This window comes from Orcinus orca, chromosome 12 (assembly GCF_937001465.1).
Source record: "Orcinus orca chromosome 12, mOrcOrc1.1, whole genome shotgun sequence".
Lineage (NCBI taxonomy): Eukaryota > Metazoa > Chordata > Mammalia > Artiodactyla > Delphinidae > Orcinus > Orcinus orca.
Window position 1 is genome coordinate 87,920,489 of NC_064570.1, and position 18,463 is coordinate 87,938,951.

Here is an 18,463-nt window from a genome sequence, read left to right on the forward strand (position 1 = left end):
GCACATGGACTCAGTAGTTGTGGCTTGTGGGCTCTAGAGCGCAAGGTCCATAGTTGTGGCACACGAGCTTAGTTGCATTGCGGCACGTGAGTTCTTCCCAGACCAGGGCTCGAAACCGTGTCCCCTGCATTGGAAGGCAGGTTCTTAATCACTGTGCCACCAGGGAAGCCCTATAGATTTTTTGATGATGGCCATTCTGACCAGTATGAGGTGACCTCATTATAGTTTTGATTTGCATTTCTCTAATGATTACTGATGTTGAGCATCCTTTCCTGTGTTTATAGCAATCTGTATATCTTCTTCAGAGAAATGTCTATTCAGGTCCTCTGGCCATTTTTGGATTGGGTTGTTTGTTTTTTTTTGATATTGACCTGCATGACCTGGTTATATATTTGGGAGATTAATCCTTTGTCAGTTGTTCATTTGCAAATATTTTCTCCCATTCTGAGGGTTGTCTTTTAATCTTGTTTATGGTTTCCTTTGCTGTTCAAAAGATTTTAAGTTTCATTAGGTCCCATTTGTTTATTTTTGTTTTTATTTCCGTTTTTCTAGGAGGTGGGTCAAAAAGGATCTTGCTGTGATTGATGGCATAAAGTATTCTGCCTATATTTTCATCTAAGAGTTTTATAGTGTCTGGCCTTACATTTAGGACTTTAATCCATTTTCAGTTTATTTTTGTGTGTGGTGTTAGGAAGTGTTCTAATTTTACTCTTTTACATATAGCTGTCCAGTTTTCCCAGCACCACTTATTGAAGAGACTGTCTTTTCTCCATTATATATTCTTGCCTCCTTTATCAAAGATAAGGTGATGCTATGTGCGTGGGTTTATCTCTGGGCTTTCTATCCTGTTCCATTGATCTATAGTTCTCTTTTTGTGCCAGTACCATACTGTCTTGATTACTGTACCTTTGTAGTATAGTCTGCAGTCAGGGAGCCTGATTCCTCCAGCTCCATTTTTCTTTCTCAAGATTGCTTTAGTTGTTGGGGTCTTTTGTGTTTTCATGCAAATTGTGAAATTTTTGTTCTAGTTCTGTAAAAATGACATTGGTAGTTTGATAGGGATTGCATTGAATCTATAGATTGCTTTGGGTAGTATGATCATTTTCACAGTGTTGATTCTTCCAATCCAAGAACATGGTATATCTCTCCATCTGTTTGTATCATCTTCAATTTATTTCACCAGTGTCTTATAGTTTTCTGCATACAGGTCTTTTGTCTCCTTAGGTAGGTTTATTCCTAGGTACTTTATTCTTTTTGTTGCAATGGTAAATAGGGAGTGTTTCCATAATTTCTCTTTCAGATATTTCGTCATTTGTCTATAGGACTGTGTGAGATTTCTGTGAATTAATTTTGTATCCTGCCACTTTACTAAATTCATTGATTAGCTCTAGTAGTTTTCTGGTAGCATCTTTAGGATTCTCTGTGTATAGTATCATGTCATCTGCAAACAGTGACAGTTTTACTTCTTCTTTTCCTATTTGGATTCCTTTTATTTCTTTTTCTTCTCTGATTACTGTGGTTAAAACTTCCAGAGCTATGTTGAATAATAGTGGTGAGAGTGGGCAACCTTGTCTTGTTCCTGATCTTAGAGGACATGGTTTCAGTTTATCACCATTGAGAACGATATTGGCTGTGGGTTTGTCATATATGGCCTTTATTATGTTGAGGTAAGTTCCCTCTATGCTTACTTTCTGGAGAGTTTTTATCATAAATGAGTGTTGAATATTGTCAAAAGCTTTTTCTGCATCTATTGAGATGATATGGTTTTTATCCTTCAATTTGTTAATATGGTTTATCACATTGATTGATTTGCGTATATTGAAGAATCCTTGCATTCTGGGGATAAACCCCACTTGATCATGGTGTATGATCCTTTTAATGTGCTGTTGGATTCTGTTTGCTAGTATTTTGTTGAGGATTTTTGCATCTATGTTCATCAGTGATATTGGCCTGTAGTTTTCTCTTTTTGCGACATCTTTGTCTGGTTTTGGTATCAGGGTGATGGTGGCCACGTAGAATGTGTTTGGGACTGTTGCTCCCTCTGCTATATTTTGGAAGAGTTTGAGAAGGATAGGTGTTAGCTCTTCTCTAAGTGTTTGATAGAATTCACGTGTGAAGCCATCTGGTCCTGGGCTTTTGTTTGTTGGAAGATTTTTAATCACAGTTTCCATTTCAGTGCTTGTGATTGGTCTGTTTATATTTCCTATTTCTTCCTGGTTCAGGTTCAGAATGTTGTGCTTTTCTAAGAATTTGTCCATTTTTCCAGGTTGTCCATTTTATTGCCCTATAGTTGCCTGTAGTAATCCTGATCTTTTGTATTTCTGCAGTGTCAGTTGTTACTTCTCCTCTTTCATTTATAATTTTATTGATTTGAGTCTTCTCCCTTTTTTTCTTGATGAGTCTGGCTGATGGTTTACCAATTTTGTTTATCTTCTCAAAGAACCAGCTTCTATTTTTATTGATCTTTGCTATTGTTTCCTTCATTTCTTCTTCATTTATTTCTGATCTGATCTTTATGATTTCTTTCCTTTTGATAACTTTGTGGGGGTTTTGTTCTTATTTGTCTAATTGCTTTAGGTTTAAGTTTAGGTTGTTTATTTGAGATTTTTCTTGTTTCTTGAGGTAGGATGGGATTGCTATAAACTTCCCTCTTAGAACTGCTTTTGCTGCATCCCATAGGTTTTGGGTCATCATGTTTTCATTGTCATTTGTTTCTAGGCATTTTTTGATTTCTTCTTTGATTTATTCAGTGATTGCTTGGTTATTTAGTAGCATAATGTTTAGCCTCCTTGTGTTTCTATTTTTTACATTTTTTTCCTGTAATTGATATCTAGTCTCATACTGTTGTGGTCAGAAAAGATACTTCATACAATTTCAATTTTCTTAAATTTACTGAGCCTTGATTTGTGACCTAAGATGATAGCTATCCTGGAGAATGTTCCATGAGCACTTGAGAATAAAGTGTATTCCGTTGTGTTTGGATGGAATGTCCTATAAATATCAATTAAGTCCATCATGTCTAATGTGTCATTTAAAGCTTGTGTTTCCTTATTTATTTTCGTTTTGGATGGTCTGTCCATTGGTGAAAGTGCGGTGTTAAAATCCTCTCCTATGATTGTGTTACTGTCAATTTTCCTTTTTATGGCTTTAGCTTTTGCCTTATGTATTGAGGTTCTCATATATTGCGTGTATATAAATATTTACAATTGTTATATCTTCTGCTTGGATTGATCCCTTGATCATTATGTAGTGTCCTTCTTTGTTTCTTGTAATAGTCTTTATATTAAAGTCTATTTTGTCTGATATGAGAATTGCTACTCCAGCTTTCTTTTGATTTCCATTTGCATGGAATATCTTTTTCCATCCCCTCACTTTCAGTCTGTATGTGTCCCTAGGTCTGAAGTGAGTCTCTTGTAGACAGCATACATATGGGTCTTGTTTTTGTATCCATTCAGCCAGTCTATGTCTTTTGGTTGGAGCATTTAATCCAGTTACATTTCAGGTAATTATCAATATGTATGTTCCTATTACCATTTTCTTAATTGTTTTGGGTTTGTTTCTTTGGGTCTTTTCCTTCTCTGTGTTTCCCACCTAGAGAAGTTCCTTTAGCATTTGTTGTAAAGCTGGTTTGGTGGTGCTGAATTCTCTTAACTTTTCCTTGTCTGTAAAGGTCTTAATTTATCCTTCAAATCTGAATGAGATGCTTTCTGGGTAGAGTAATCTTGGTTGTAGGTTTTTCCCTTTCATCACTTTAAATATGTGCTGCCACTCCCTCTGGCCTACAGAGTTTCTGCTGAAAGATCAGCTGTTAACTTTATGGGGATTCCCTTGTATGTTATTTGTTGCTTTTCCCTTGCTGTTTTTAATATTTTTTATTTGTATTTAATTTCTGATAGATTGATTAACATGTGTCTTGGTGTGTTTCTCCTTGGATTTTCCTATATGGGACTCTCTGTGCTTCCAGGATTTGATTTACTATTTCCTCTCCCATGTTAGGGAAGTTTTCAACTCTAATCTCTTCAAATATTTTCTCAGACCCTTTCTTTCTCTCTTCCTCTTCTGAAACCCCTATAATTCAAATGTTGGTGTATTTAATGTTATCCCAGAAGTCTCTGAGACTGTGCTCAATTCTTTTCATTATTTTTTCTTTATTCTGCTCTGTGGTAGTTCTTTCCACTATTTTATCTTCCAGGTCACTTATCTGGTCTTCTGCCTCAGTTATTCTGCTATTGATTCCTTCTAGAGAATTTTTTTTTTCAAAGTATCATATTTTATTGTATTCGTTAACATTATATTGTATTACATTTTACATTTACCTTCAAGTGATACTACTTTTCCATTTAAGATAAAAATATATAGTTTCCTCTTTTTTTTTTTTTTCTTTTACGTTAACTTTTTCTCTCCATTTTTTTTTTTTTAACATCTTTATTGGGGTATAATTACTTTACAATGGTGTGTTAGTTTCTGCTTTATAACAAAGTGAATCAGTTATACATATACATATGTTCCCATATCTCTTCCCTCTTGCGTCTCCCTCCCTCCCACCCTCCCTATCCCACCCCTCCAGGCTGTCACAAAGCACCGAGCCAATATCCCTGTGCCATGCGGCTGCTTCCCACTAGCTATCTACCTTACTACGTTTGTTAGTGTGTATATGTCCATGACTCTCTCTCGCCCTGTCACAGCTCACCCTTCCCCCTCCCCATAACCTCAAGTCCGTTCTCTAGGAGGTCTGCGTCTTTATTCCTGCCTTACCCCTAGGTTCTTCATGACATTTTTTTTTTCTTCAATTCCATATATATGTGTTAGCATACTGTATTTGTCTTTTTCTTTCTGACTTACTTCACTGTGTATGACAGACTCTAGGTCTATCCACCTCATTACAAATAGCTCAATTTCGTTTCTTTTTATGGCTGAGTAATATTCCATTGTATATATGTGCCACATCTTCTTTATCCATTCATCCGATGATGGGCACTTAGGTTGTTTCCATCTCCGGGCTATTGTAAATAGAGCTGCGATGAACATTTTGGTACATGACTCTTTTTGAATTTCGGTTTTCTCAGGGTATATGCCCAGTAGTGGGATTGCTGGGTCATATGGTAGTTCTATTTGTAGTTTTTTAAGGAACCTCCATACTGTTCTCCATAGTGGCTGAACCAATTCACATTCCCACCAGCAGTGCAAGAGGGTTCCCTTTTCTCCACACCCTCTCCAGCATTTATTGTTTCTAGATTTTTTGATGATGGCCATTCTGACTTGTGTGAGATGATATCTCATTGTAGTTTTGATTTGCATTTCTCTAATGATTAATGATGTTGAGCATTCTTTCATGTGTTTGTTGGCAGTCTGTATATCTTCTTTGGAGAAATGTCTATTTAGGTCTTCTGCCCATTTTTGGATTGGGTTGTTTGTTTTTTTGTTGTTGAGCTGCATGAGCTGCTTGTAAATTTTGGAGATTAATCCTTTGTCGGTTGCTTCATTTGCAAATATTTTCTCCCATTCTGAGGGTTGTCTTTTGGTCTTGTTTATGGTTTCCTTTGCTGTGCAAAAGCTTTGAAGTTTCATTAGGTCCCATTTGTTTATTTTTGTTTTTATTTCCATTACTCTAGGGGGTGGGTCAGAAAGAATCTTGCTGTGATTTATGTCATAGAGTGTTCTGCCTATGTTTTCCTCTAATAGTTTGATAGTTTCTGGCCTTATATTTAGGTCTTTAATTCATTTTGAGCTTATTTTTGTGTATGGTGTTAGGGAGTGTTCTAATTTCATTCTTTTACATGTACCTGTCCAGTTTTCCCAGCACCACTTATTGAAGAGGCTGTCCTTTTTCCACTGTACATTCCTGCCACCTTTATCAAAGATAAGGTGTCCATATGTGCATGGGTTTATCTCTGGGCTTTCTATCCTGTTCCATTGATCTATCTTTCTGTTTTTGTGCCAGTACCATACTGTCTTGATAACTGTAGCTTTGTAGTATAGTCTGAAGTCAGGGAGCCTGATTCCTCCAGTTCCTTTTTTTGTTCTCAAGATTGCTTTGGCTATTCGGGGTCTTTTGTGTTTCCATACAAATTGCAAAATTTTTTGTTCTAGTTCTGTGAAAAATGCCAGTGGTAGTTTGATAGGGATTGCATTGAATCTATAGATTGCTTTGGGTAGTAGAGTCATTTTCACAATGTTGATTCTTCCAATCCAAGAACATGGTATATGTCTCCATCTATTTGTATCATCTTTAATTTCTTTCATCAGTGTCTTATAGTTTTCTGCATACAGGTCTTTTGTCTCCTTAGGTAGGTTTATTCCTAGATATTTTATTCTTTTTGTTGCAATGGTAAATGGGAGTGTTTTCTTGATTTCACTTTCAGATTTTTCATCATTAGTATATAGGAATGCCAGAGATTTCTGTGCATTAATTTTGTATCCTGCTACTTTACCAAATTCATTGATTAGCTCTAGTAGTTTTCTGGTAGCATCTTTAGGTTTCTCTATGTATAGGATCATGTCATCTGCAAACAGTGACAGCTTTACTTCTTCTTTTCCGATTTGGATTCCTTTTATTTCCTTCTCTTCTCTGATTGCTGTGGCTAAAACTTCCAAAACTATGTTGAATAAGAGTGGTGAGAGTGGGCACCCTTGTCTTGTTCCTGATCTTAGTGGAAATGTTTCAGTTTTTCACCATTGAGGATGATGTTTGCTGTGGGCTTGTCATATATGGCCTTTATTATGTTGAGGAAAGTTCCCTCTATGCCTACTTTCTGCAGGGTTTTTATCATAAATGGGTGTTGAATTTTGTCAAAAGCTTTCTCTGCATCTATTGAGATGATCATATGGTTTTTCTCCTTCAATTTGTTAATATGGTTTATCACATTGATAGATTTGCGTATATTGAAGAATCCTTGCATTCCTGGAATAAACCCCACTTGATCATGGTGTATGATCCTTTTAATGTGCTGTTGGATTCTGTTTGCTAGTATTTTGTTGAGGATTTTTGCATCTATGTTCATCAGTGATATTGGCCTGTAGTTTTCTTTCTTTGTGACATCCTTGCCTGGTTTTGGTATCAAGGTGATGGTGGCCTCGTAGAATGAGTTTGGGAGTGTTCCTCCCTCTGCTATATTTTGGAAGAGTTTGAGAAGGATAGGTGTTAGCTCTTCTCTAAATGTTTGATAGAATTCGCCTGTGGAGCCATCTGGTCCTGGGCTTTTCTTTGTTGGAAGATTTTTAATCACAGTTTCAATTTCAGTGCTTGTGATTGGTCTGTTCATATTTTCTATTTCTTCCTGATTCAGTCTTGGCAGGTTGTGCATTTCTAAGAATTTGTCCATTTCTTCCAGATTGTCCATTTTATTGGCATAGAGTTGCTTGTAGTAATCTCTCATGATCTCTTTTATTTCTGCAGTGTCAGTTGTTACCTCTCCTTTTTCATTTCTAATTCTATTGATTTGAGTCTTCTCCCTTTTTTTCTTGATGAGTCTGGCTAGTGGTTTATCTATTTTGTTTATCTTCTCAAAGAACCAGCTTTTAGTTTTATTGATCTTTGCTATTGTTTCCTTCATTTCTTTTTCATTTATTTCTGATCTGATTTTTATGATTTCTTTCCTTCTGCTAGCTTTGGGGTTTTTTTGTTCTTCTTTCTCTAATTGCTTGAGGTGCAAGGTTAGGTTGTTTATTCTAGATGTTTCCTGCTTCTTAAGGTGGGCTTGTATTGCTATAAACTTCCCCCTTAGAACTGCTTTTGCTGCATCCCACAGGTTTTGGGTCGTTGTGTCTCCATTGTCATTTGTTTCTAGGTCTTTTTTGATTTCCTCTTTGATTTCTTCAGTGATCACTTCATTATTAAGTAGTGTATTGTTTAGCCTCCATGTGTTTGTATTTTTTACAGATCTTTTCCTGTAATTGATATCTAGTCTCATGGCGTTGTGGTCAGAAAAGATACTTGATACAATTTCAATTTTCTTAAATTTGCCAAGGCTTGATTTGTGACCCAAGATATGATCTATCCTGGAGAATGTTCCATGAGCACTTGAGAAAAATGTGTATTCTGTTGTTTTTGGATGGAGTGTCCTATAAATATCAATTAAGTCCATCTTGTTTAATGTATCATTTAAAGCTTGTGTTTCCTTATTTATTTTCATTTTGGATGATCTGTCCTTGGGTGAAAGTGGGGTGTTTAAGTCCCCTACTATGAATGTGTTACTGTCGATTTCCCCTTTTATGGCTGTTAGTATTTGCCTTATGTAGTGAGGTGCTCCTATGTTGGGTGCATAAATATTTACAATTTGTTATATCTTCTTCTTGGATCGATCCCTTGATCATTATGTAGTGTCCTTCTTTGTCTCTTTTAATAGTCCTTATTTTAAAGTCTATTTTGTCTGATATGAGAATTGCTACTCCAGCTTTCTTTTGGTTTCCATTTGCATGGAATATCTTTTTCCATCCCCTTATTTTTAGTCTGTATGTGTCTCTAGGTCTGAAGTGGGTCTCTTGTAGACAGCATATGTAAGGGTCTTGTTTTTTTATCCATTCAGCTAATCTGTGTCTTTTGGTGGGAGCATGTAGTCCATTTACATTTAAGGTAATTATCGATATGTATGTTCCTATTCCCATTTTCTATATTGTTTTGGGTTTGTTATTATAGGTCTTTTCCTTCTCTTGTGTTTCTTGCCTAGAGAAGATCCTTTAGCATTTGTTGTAAAGCTGGTTTAGTGGTGCTGAACTCTCTCAGCTTTTGCTTGTCTGTAAAGGTTTTAATTTCTCCATCAAATCTGAATGAGATCCTTGCTGGGTAGAGTAGTCTTGGTTGCAGGTTTTTCTCCTTCATCACTTTCAGTATGTCCTGCCACTCCCTTCTGGCTTGTAGGGTTTCTGCTGAGAGATCAGCTGTTAACCTTATGGGGATTCCCTTATGTGTTATTTGTTGTTTTTCCCTTGCTGCTTTTAATATGCTTTCTTTGTATTTAATTTTTGACAGTTTGATTAATATGTGTCTTGGTGTATTTCTCCTTGTATTTATCCTGTATGGGACTCTCTGTGCTTCCTGGACTTGATTAACTATTTCCTTTCCCATATTAGGGAAGTTTTCAACTATAATCTCTTCAAATATTTTCTCAGTCCCTTTCTTTTTCTCTTCTTCTTCTGGAACCCCTATAATTCGAATGTTGGTGCGTTTAATGTTGTCCCAGAGGTCTCTGAGACTGTCCTCAGTTCTTTTCATTCTTTTTTCTTTATTCTGCTCTGCAGTAGTTATTTCCACTATTTTATCTTCCAGGTCACTTATCCGTTCTTCTGCCTCAGTTATTCTGCTATTGATCCCATCTAGAGTATTTTTAATTTCATTTATTGTGTTGTTCATCGTTGCTTGTTTCATCTTTAGTTCTTCTAGGTCCTTGTTAACTGATTCCTGCATTTTGTCCATTCTATTGTCCATTCTATCTCCAAGATTTCGGATCAACCTTACTATCATTATTCTGTCAGGTAGACTGCCTATTTCCTCTTCATTTGTTAGGTCTGGTGCATTTTTATCTTGCTCCTTTATCTGCTGTGTGTTTTTCTGTCTTCTCATTTTGCTTATCTTACTGTGTTTGGGGTCTCCTTTTTGCAGGCTGCAGGTTCGTAGTTCCTCCTGTTTTTGATGTCTGTCTCCAGTGGCTAAGGTTGGTTCAGTGGGTTGTTTAGGCTTCCTGGTGGAGGGGACTAGTGCCTGTGTTGTGGTGGATGAGGCTGGATCTTGTCTCTCTAGTGGGCAGGTTCACGTCTGGTGGTGTGTTTTGGGGTGTCTGTGGCCTTATTATGATTTTAGGCAGCCTCTCTGCTAATGGGTGGGGTTGTGTTCCTGTTTTGCTAGTTGTTTGGCACAGGTTGTCCAGCACTGTGGCTTGCTGGTCGTTGAGTGAAGCTGGGTGCTGGTGTTAAGATGGAGGTCTCTGGGAGATTTTCGCCGTTTGATATTATGTGGAGCTGGGAGGTCTCTTGTGGACCAGTGTCCTGAAGTTGGCTCTCCTACCTCAGAGGCAGAGCCCTGACTCCTGGCTGGAGCACCAAGAGCCTTTCATCCACACGGCTCAGAATAAAAGGGAGAAAAAGTAGAGGGAATTAGTAGAAGTATGAGGAAAGAAAGAAGGAAAGGAGGGAAGGAAGGAGGGAAGGAAGGAAGGAAGGAAGGAAGAAAGAAAGAAAGAAGCAAAGAAGGAAAGAAGGCAAGAAGGAACGAAAGGAGGGAGGGAGGGAGGGAGGAAGGAAGGAAGGAGGGAAAGAAGGAAAAACAGAAAGAAAGAAGATACAGTAAAAATAAAATAAAGTATAATAAAGTTATTGAATTAAAAAATTCTTAATTAGAAAAAAAAAAAAGGGACGGATAGAACCTTAGGACAAATGTTGGAAGCAAAGCTATACAGACAAAGTCTTACACAGAAGCGTACACATACACCCTCACAAAAAGTGGTAAAGGGGGAAAAATCATAAATCTTGCTGTCAGAGACCACCTCCTCAATTTGGGATGATTCGTTGTCTAAAGGAGGGAAGGAAGGAGGGAAGGAAGGAAGGAAGAAAGAAAGAAAGAAGCAAAGAAGGAACGAAAGGAGGGAGGGAGGGAGGGAGGAAGGAAGGAAGGAGGGAAAGAAGGAAAAACAGAAAGAAAGAAGATACAGTAAAAATAAAATAAAGTATAATAAAGTTATTGAATTAAAAAAATTCTTAATTAGAGAAAAAAAAAAAAGGGACGGATAGAACCTTAGGACAAATGTTGGAAGCAAAGCTATACAGACAAAGTCTTACACAGAAGCGTACACATACACCCTCACAAAAAGAGGTAAAGGGGGAAAAATCATAAATCTTGCTGTCAGAGACCACCTCCTCAATTTGGGATGATTCGTTGTCTAAAGGAGGGAAGGAAGGAAGGAAAGAAAGAAAGAAAGAAAGAAAGAAAGAAAGAAAGAAAGAAAGAAAGAAAGAAAGAAAGAAAGGACAAAGGTAAAGTATAATAACGTTCTTAAAATTAAAATTGATTATTAAGAAAAAAATTTTAAGAAAAAACCATTGACGGATAGAACCCTAGGACAAATGGTGGAAGCAAGACTATACAGACAAGATCTCACACAGAAGCATACACATACACATTCACAAAAAGAGGAATAGGGAGAAAAATCATAGATCTTGCTCCCAAAGTCCACCTCCTTAATTTGGGATGATTGGCTGTCTATTCATGTATTCCACAGATGCAGGGTACATCAAGTTGATTGTGGAGCTTTAATCCACTGCTTCTGAGGCTGCTGGGAGAGATTTCCCTTTCTCTTCTTTGTTCTCACAGCTCACAGGGGCTCAGCTTTGGATTTGGCCCCGCCTCTGCGTGTAGGTCGCTGGAGGGCGTCTGTTTTTTGCTCAGACAGGACGGGGTTAAAGGAGCCGCTGATTCGGGGGCTCTGGCGTACTGAGGCCGGCGGGGAGGGAGGGGCACGGAATGCTGGGCGGGCCTGCGGCGGCAAAGTCCGGCGTGACCCTGCAGCAGCCCGAGGCCCGCCGTGCGCTCTCCCGGGGAAGTCGTCCCCGGATCCCGGGAACCCGGCAGTGGCGGGCTGCACAGGCTCCGCGGAAGAGGGGAGTGGAGAGCGACCTGCGCTCGCACACAGGCCCCTTGGTGGCAGCAGCAGCAGCCCCAACGTCTCCCGCCCGCCTCTGGGGTCCGCGCCTCCAGCCGCGGCTTGCGCCCGTCTCTGGAGTCAGCGCCCTCAGCCGCGGCTCGCGCCTGTCTCTGGGGTCCGCGCCCTCAGCCACGGCTCGCGCCCGTCTCTGGGGTCCGCGCTTTCAGCCGCGGCTCGCGCCCGTCTCTGGGGTCCGCGCTTTCAGCCGCGGCTCGCGCCCGTCTCTGGAGTTCCTTTAAGCAGCGTTCTTAAACCCCTCTCCTCACGCACCAGGAAACAAAGAGGGAAGAAAAAGTCTCTTGCCTCTTCGGCAGGTGCAGGCTTTTCCCCGGACTCCCTCCCGGCTAGCTGTGGTGCACTAACCCCTTCAGGCTATGTTCAAGCCGCCAACCCCAGTCCTCTCCCTGCGCTCCGTCCGAAACCGAAACCCGAGCCTCAGAGCCTCAGCTCGCAGCCCCGCCCGTCCCGGCGGGTGAGCAGACAAGCCTCTCGGGCTGGTGAGTGCCGGTCGGCACCGATCCTCTGTGCGGGAATCTCCCCGCTTTGCCCTCTGCACCCGTTGCTGTGCACTCCTCCGCGGCTTCGAAGCTCCCCCCTCTGCCTCCCGCAGTCTCCGCCCGCGAAGGGGCTTCCTAGTGTGTGGAAACTTTTCCTCCTTCACAGCTCCCTCCCACTGGTGCAGGTCCCGTCCCTATTCTTTTGTCTCTGTTTATTCTTTTTTCCTTTTGCCCTACCCAGGTACGTGGGGAGTTTCTTGCCTTTTGGGAGGTCTGAGGTCTTCTGCCAGCCTTCAGTAGGTGTTCTGTAGGAGTTGTTCCACGTGTAGATGTATTTCTGATGTATCTGTGGAGAGGAAGGTGATCTCCGCGTCTTACTCTTCCACCATCTTCCTCGAGAATTTTTAATGTCATTTATTTTGTTGTTCATGATTGTTTGTTTGCTCTTTCGATCTTCTAGTTCCTTGTTAAACGTTTCTTGTATTTTCTCCATTATATTTCCGAGATTTTGGATCATCTTCACTATCATTACTCTGAGTTCTTTTTCAGGTAGACTTCCTATTTCCTCTTCATTTATTAGGTCTGGTGGGTTTTTACCTTGCTCCTTCATCTGCTGTGTGTGTTTCTGTCTTCTCATTTTGCTTAACTTATTGTGTTTGGGGTCTCCTTTTTGCAGGCTGCAGGTTCATAGATCCCGTTGTTTTTTGTGTCTGCCCCCTGTGGGTGATGTTGGTTCAGTGGCTTGTGTAGGCTTCCTGGTGGAGGGGACTGGTGCCTCTGTTCTGGTGGGTGGGGTTGGATCTTGTTTTTCTGGTGGGCAGGGTCACATCCATTGTTGTGTTTTGGGGTGTGAACTTAGTATGATTTTAGGCAGCCTCTCTGCTAATGCGCTGGGTTGTTTTCCTGTCTTGCTAGTTTTTTGGCATGGGGCATCCTGCACTGGAGCTTGTTGTCCATTGGGTGTAGCTGGGTCTTCATGTTGAGACAGAGATCTCTGGGAGAGCTCTCACCAGTTGATATTACATGGAGTTGGGAGGTCTCTGGTGGTCCAACCTCTTGGACTCAGCTCTCCCACTTTGGAGGCTCAAGGCCAGCACCCAGGCAGAGCACCAAGACCCTGTCAGCCACACAGCTCAGAAGAAAACATAGAAATAAATAAATAAATAAATATTTTCTTTTTAATTTTTAAAAATTATTAAAATAAATAAAAAAGAAGAGAGCAACCAAACCAATAAACAAATCCACCAGCAATACAAGTGCTTAGAACTAAACTAAGATAGACATAAAAATCAGAAACAAATCAGTCACAGACAGCAAACCCCAAGTCTACAGTTGCTCCCAAAGTCCACCACCTCAGTTTTGGGACAATTCGTTGTCTATTCAGGTATTCCACCAATTAGGTACATCAGTTGATTGTGGGGATTTAATCCGCTGCTCCTGATGCTGCATGGAGAGATTTCTCTTTCTCTTCTTTGTTCACACAGCTCCTGAGGTTCAGCTTTTGTTTTAGCCTCAGCTCTGCATGTAGGTCACCCTCAGGCATGTGTTCTTCGCTCAGACAGGACAGGGTTAAAGCAGCGGCTAATTAGGGGGCTCTTGCTCCTTCAGGCCAGGGGGAGGGAGGGGTACGCTAGTCATAATTGGAATGGGGTGAGCCTGTGACAGCAGAGACCAGCATGATGCTGCAACAGCCTGAGGTGCACCATGTGTTCTCCCAGGGAAGTTGTCTCTGGATCATGGGACCCTGGCAGTGGCGGGCTGCACAGGCTCCTGGAGGGTTGTGGATAGTGACCTGTGCTTGCACACAGTCTTCCTGGTGGTGGCAACAGTAGCGTTAGCATTTCATGCCCGTCTCTGGGATCTTAGCTGACAGCCGTGGCTCACTCCCATTTCTGGAGTTCATTTAGGCAGTGCTCTGCCTTCTGTGGACACACAGGGAAGGAATCCCCTCTCTTCGCGCACCCGGAAACAATGGTCTCTTGCCTTTAAGCAGGTCCAGACTTTTTCCTGCACTCCCTCCCAGCTAGCTGTGGTGCACCAACCCCTTCAGGCTGTGTTCATGCAGCAAACCCCAGTCCTCTCCCTGGGATCCGACCTCCGAAGCCCGAGCCTCAGCTCCCAGCCCCCGCCCGCCCCAGTGGGTGATCAGACAAGCCTCTCGGGCTGGTAAGTGCTGGTTGGCACTCTGTGATTCCTCTGTGCGGGAATCTCTCTGCTTTGCCTTCCGCACCCCTGTGGCTGCACTATCCTCCGTGGCTCCGAAGCTTCCCCCCTCCGCCACCCGCAGTCTCCACCCATGAAGGGGCTTCCTAGTGTGTGGAAACCTTTCCTCCTTCACAGCTCCCTCCCTGGTGCAGGTCCCGTCCCTATTCTTTTGTCTCTGTTTTTCCTTTTTCCCTACCCAGGTACATGGGGAGTTTCTTGCCTTTTGGGAAGTCTGAGGTCTTCTGCCAGCCTTCAGTAGGTGTTCTGTAGGAGTTGTTCCACATGTAGATGTATTTCTGATGTATTTGTCAGGAGGAAGGTGATCTCCACGTCTTACTCTGCCGTCTTGAAGGCCCCCCCACATGCTATTTCTTTTTCTTGCCTTATGGTAGTGACTAAAGTCATGTTTAATCCTGAAGAGAAGTGATAACTGTGGGCCCACGTCTTGTTCTTCATCTTAAAGAGGATGCTTTTAACATTTCAGGATTAATTATGGTTAACTGTTTGCTATAGGTATTTGTTAGATCCCCTTTACTAGGAAATAAAATGCTAGTCCTAATTTGTTAAGAGTTTTCATCATTAATTGGATGTTGAATTTTATCAAATATTCTTGGATCAAATGAGATAATCATATGATTTTTCTCCTTTAATATGGTCCATTATGTTGGTTGATTTCCTAATGATAAATTAAACTTGGAACCCTGAGATAAACTTAATTTAGTTATGACATATCTTTTTTACACAGGGAGTTGGATTCTGTTTGATAGAATTCTATGGCTATGTGTACAAGTGAGATCGCTCTATAATTTTCTTTTCTCATACTGACCTTCACAGGGTTTTATATCAATCTTATTCTACACTCAAAATATGAATCATAGAGTATTATCTCCTTCTATATATGTGGAAGAGTTTGTGTAAGATGGTAATTATTTTTCTTAAAATAATTTGTAGAACTTGCTATTATAATCATATTGGCCTGGTGTGTCCCTGTGGGAAATTTTTGATAACTGATACAATTGCTTTTATTCTTATAGGCATATCCACGTATTTTAAAAAATTTCTCCTTAATTCCATTTTTATAAGCTGTAATTCTTTAGGAATTCATTGATTTCTCTTAAATCTTCAAATTTATTGCTACAAAGTTGTCCATTAGAACCTCTGATTATCTTTTTAATATCTGAAGCATTTAATTTATAGTATAATTTATTTTTTCCTTGAAGAGTTGAATGCTGAAGATTGGGTTTGGCAAGTTTGACAAATACCGTCAAGGCAAAATCTGGCTTTATCATCATATTTATTTAGCTTCTATTTCCCTTTTTTCACTTTGTTTTTTTGTTTGTTTGGTTTTGGTTTTGTTTGTTTTGCCTCTGAGTGTTCTTTCTTTCCAGTTCATCAATTTATTTAGAAAGATGTTTTAAAATAATTTCTCCAACATTTCTAGTTATTGACTAAAGTCAACAACTAGATTTATTTTAAAGAAACCCTCTGACAGGTATGAGCATAAAGCATTAAGAACTATAGAAGAGGGCTTTCCTGGTGGTGCAGTGGTTGAGATGCAGGGGACACAGGTTTGTGTCCCGGTCCGGGAAGATCCCACATGCTGTGGAGTGGCTGGGCCCATGAGCCATGGCCACTGAGCCTGCGCGTCTGGAGCCTGTGCTCCACGATGGGAGAGGCCACAACAGTGAGAGGCCCGCATTCCGGGAAAAAAAAAAAAAAACTATAGAAGAGAGTTAAGAGTGCTGTGATGGGACACTGCAAATGAGAACACAACTATTTGGGTCCCCAGATTTGAGAAGACAATACTGTTGGAACTTGATCAGAGGTTTTGATGGTGGCGGAGGAACACCGATAAAGGAAAAGGTCTGTCCGCAGCAGTACAAGTGCACCAACCTGTAACCCACCCACCCGCACTCCCATTAGAGGTTAGGAAAAGTCCATGTTTTCCAGTAACTCATACAAACTCTTTCTGACAATGAATAATTTTTAGGAGACTTTACTAATCAATGTAGGTTAATTAAGAGGAAAACACCAACACCCCTCTTTTTGGATAAAGAATTGAGGTTCTCAAAAAAAAAAAAGGGACTTCCCTGCTGTCCAGTGGCTCTGTGCTTCAAATGCAGGGAGCAGGTGTTCGATCCCTGATTGGGGAACTAATATCCCATGTGCCTGATCCCAGGTGCCGTGTGGTGTGCTGCCTCCCACCCAAAAAAGAAAAAAAGAATTGAGGCTCTGGCCAATGGCCTCAGGGCTGGTCAGTGGGAGGGGCAGTTTCAGAAGGGATAGTTTTCTGAGATAAATAATAGCTAAAAATTCAGATGACTTCCAAATTACACAAGTTTCACTCTTGACCATCACTTTTATGGCCTTATTTATTATAAACAGGACCCCCCAAGAAACGATTAATATTTATATTTACCACTGTTTAACAACCGTGGCATTGAGTGGCACCAGACCAGTGGAATCTTGTGAAAAAGAAAGCAGAATGGGCTGATTAGTGAGGTGGAAACACTTGGATTGTAGTGAGGCACTATCTGATTTAGGGAATCCATAGGTTTCTAAAACAAGCAATATTTTAGTTTTATAAGAAACTGCAAAGCTATTTTCTAGAGTGTCTGTACCATTTTACCTTCTCACCAGCATGTGCGAGAGATCATGTTTCTCCACATTCTCACCAGCATTTTCTGTTGTCATTATTTTTTTTTAACTTTAGTTTTTCCGGTAGGTGCATAGTGACATTTTATTGTCCATAAACTCTTTTTAGACTTGTGGGTATACAGGACACCTATTGTTTTCAGTTTTGAGGCCTCAGCTGAAACTCTTAGACAGCAGGAAACGTAACACTGAGAAGTTTCCTGGATTACTTATCTCAAAGAAAGTCAGGCAGACAAGTTTACCTCCTAATCAAGCCTCCGAGTTGTCAGATGGAAGGGCAGGGCAGAATCTGTGGGCCGGGTGATATTTTCTAATTGGATTGGTCTGCTAGTTTTGTGCCTATTTGTCTCCCAAGTTATATATCCCCAAATTCAGCATGGGAAAGTGGAGGAGGCTGCAATTAAAAATACTAGAAGAGTCATTTTTACTAAAGATTTTGGAAGACATTGAGGTTTGAAGAGGTACTGATTGGATACTCTTGAAACAAGCATAGAATAAAAAGGAAGAGACATCTCCACACTTCTGCAGAAAAGCCAGCAGTTGAGCTCCAGCCATGATGGAGGAGGTCCCCAACAGGAAGGTTTTCTGGAGCAGGTGAAAGCCACTGGCTGCCGGCTGAGGCAGCTCTCATGGGCGGAGGGGCGTGGTGGTGGTATGAACAGATCTGAAGGCATTAGGAGCAGCAAACTTTGTCAACACGTCATCATTTTCTTACTTCAGGTTTTGAAAGTGGTAAAATGCTCTCAAATAGCACACATCAAAGAGGGAAATATGAAAATACCTGAATTATAAATACAGTATATTTCAGCAGCTGCTTTTTTCTTTTTCATTATAGTTATTTTCCTTATATCCATACTCTGTGTCTTGCTTAGGTTCAAGCATACTTTAATTTTAATTTGTAAGTTGTCTTTGAATTACCATGGACCTGGGCACATATTATCATTTTTTAATATCAAGTTCAGTTTTAAAGGGAAAAAAAGAACACCATGTCTCTCCTTGTCTTGCTGTTCTAATGAGAGTGAACATATTACCCACTGAATCAGAACACTTTGAAGTCCTATTTATGGCTTCTACCTGTCTCCGTGGGCGGACCCACTCACATCTAAAAGGCATCAAAACTTTTAGTACTCTACTTGAGCTGTAAAAATTTAATGTACAAAATCATCCTAATTCAGCACTAAAAGGTATCAACTATCTATTCATGGTTTCAAAAAAGCACAGTCATTTAAAAATAGATCTTCATCTGTCTTATCTATTTAAATAGATCCATCCCTTATCTAAGAACACAGGGCATTGAAATTCTTGAGCACACAGCTTTGAGTTACAAGAATTTCAAGCCAGTGGGAGAAATGGGAGGTGCGAGCCTATGTGCAGCACCTCAAGTGAGATATTTTGAAAAAAAAAAGGCAAGGCCTCATATTAACATCCAAAATATAGAATTTTAACCTAATTAGGATTACGCTTTATTATAAA

General features: G+C 40.4%; 1 protein-coding gene across 2 annotated transcripts in view; it reads left to right on the plus strand.

Moving 5' to 3' along the window:
* Positions 1 to 18,463, plus strand: part of EYS (eyes shut homolog) — a 1,673,869-nt gene that overhangs the window by 1,638,954 nt on the left and 16,452 nt on the right. The window contains exons 41-42 of one of the 2 annotated variants that reach the window (XM_049695235.1): positions 10,935 to 10,965; positions 12,485 to 12,490. The exons of the other annotated variant lie outside the window; for it this stretch is intronic. Coding sequence (XP_049551192.1) covers positions 10,935 to 10,965; positions 12,485 to 12,490 — 37 coding nt within the window. The remainder of the gene's footprint in view (positions 1 to 10,934; positions 10,966 to 12,484; positions 12,491 to 18,463) is intronic. 2 annotated transcript variants of the gene reach the window in all.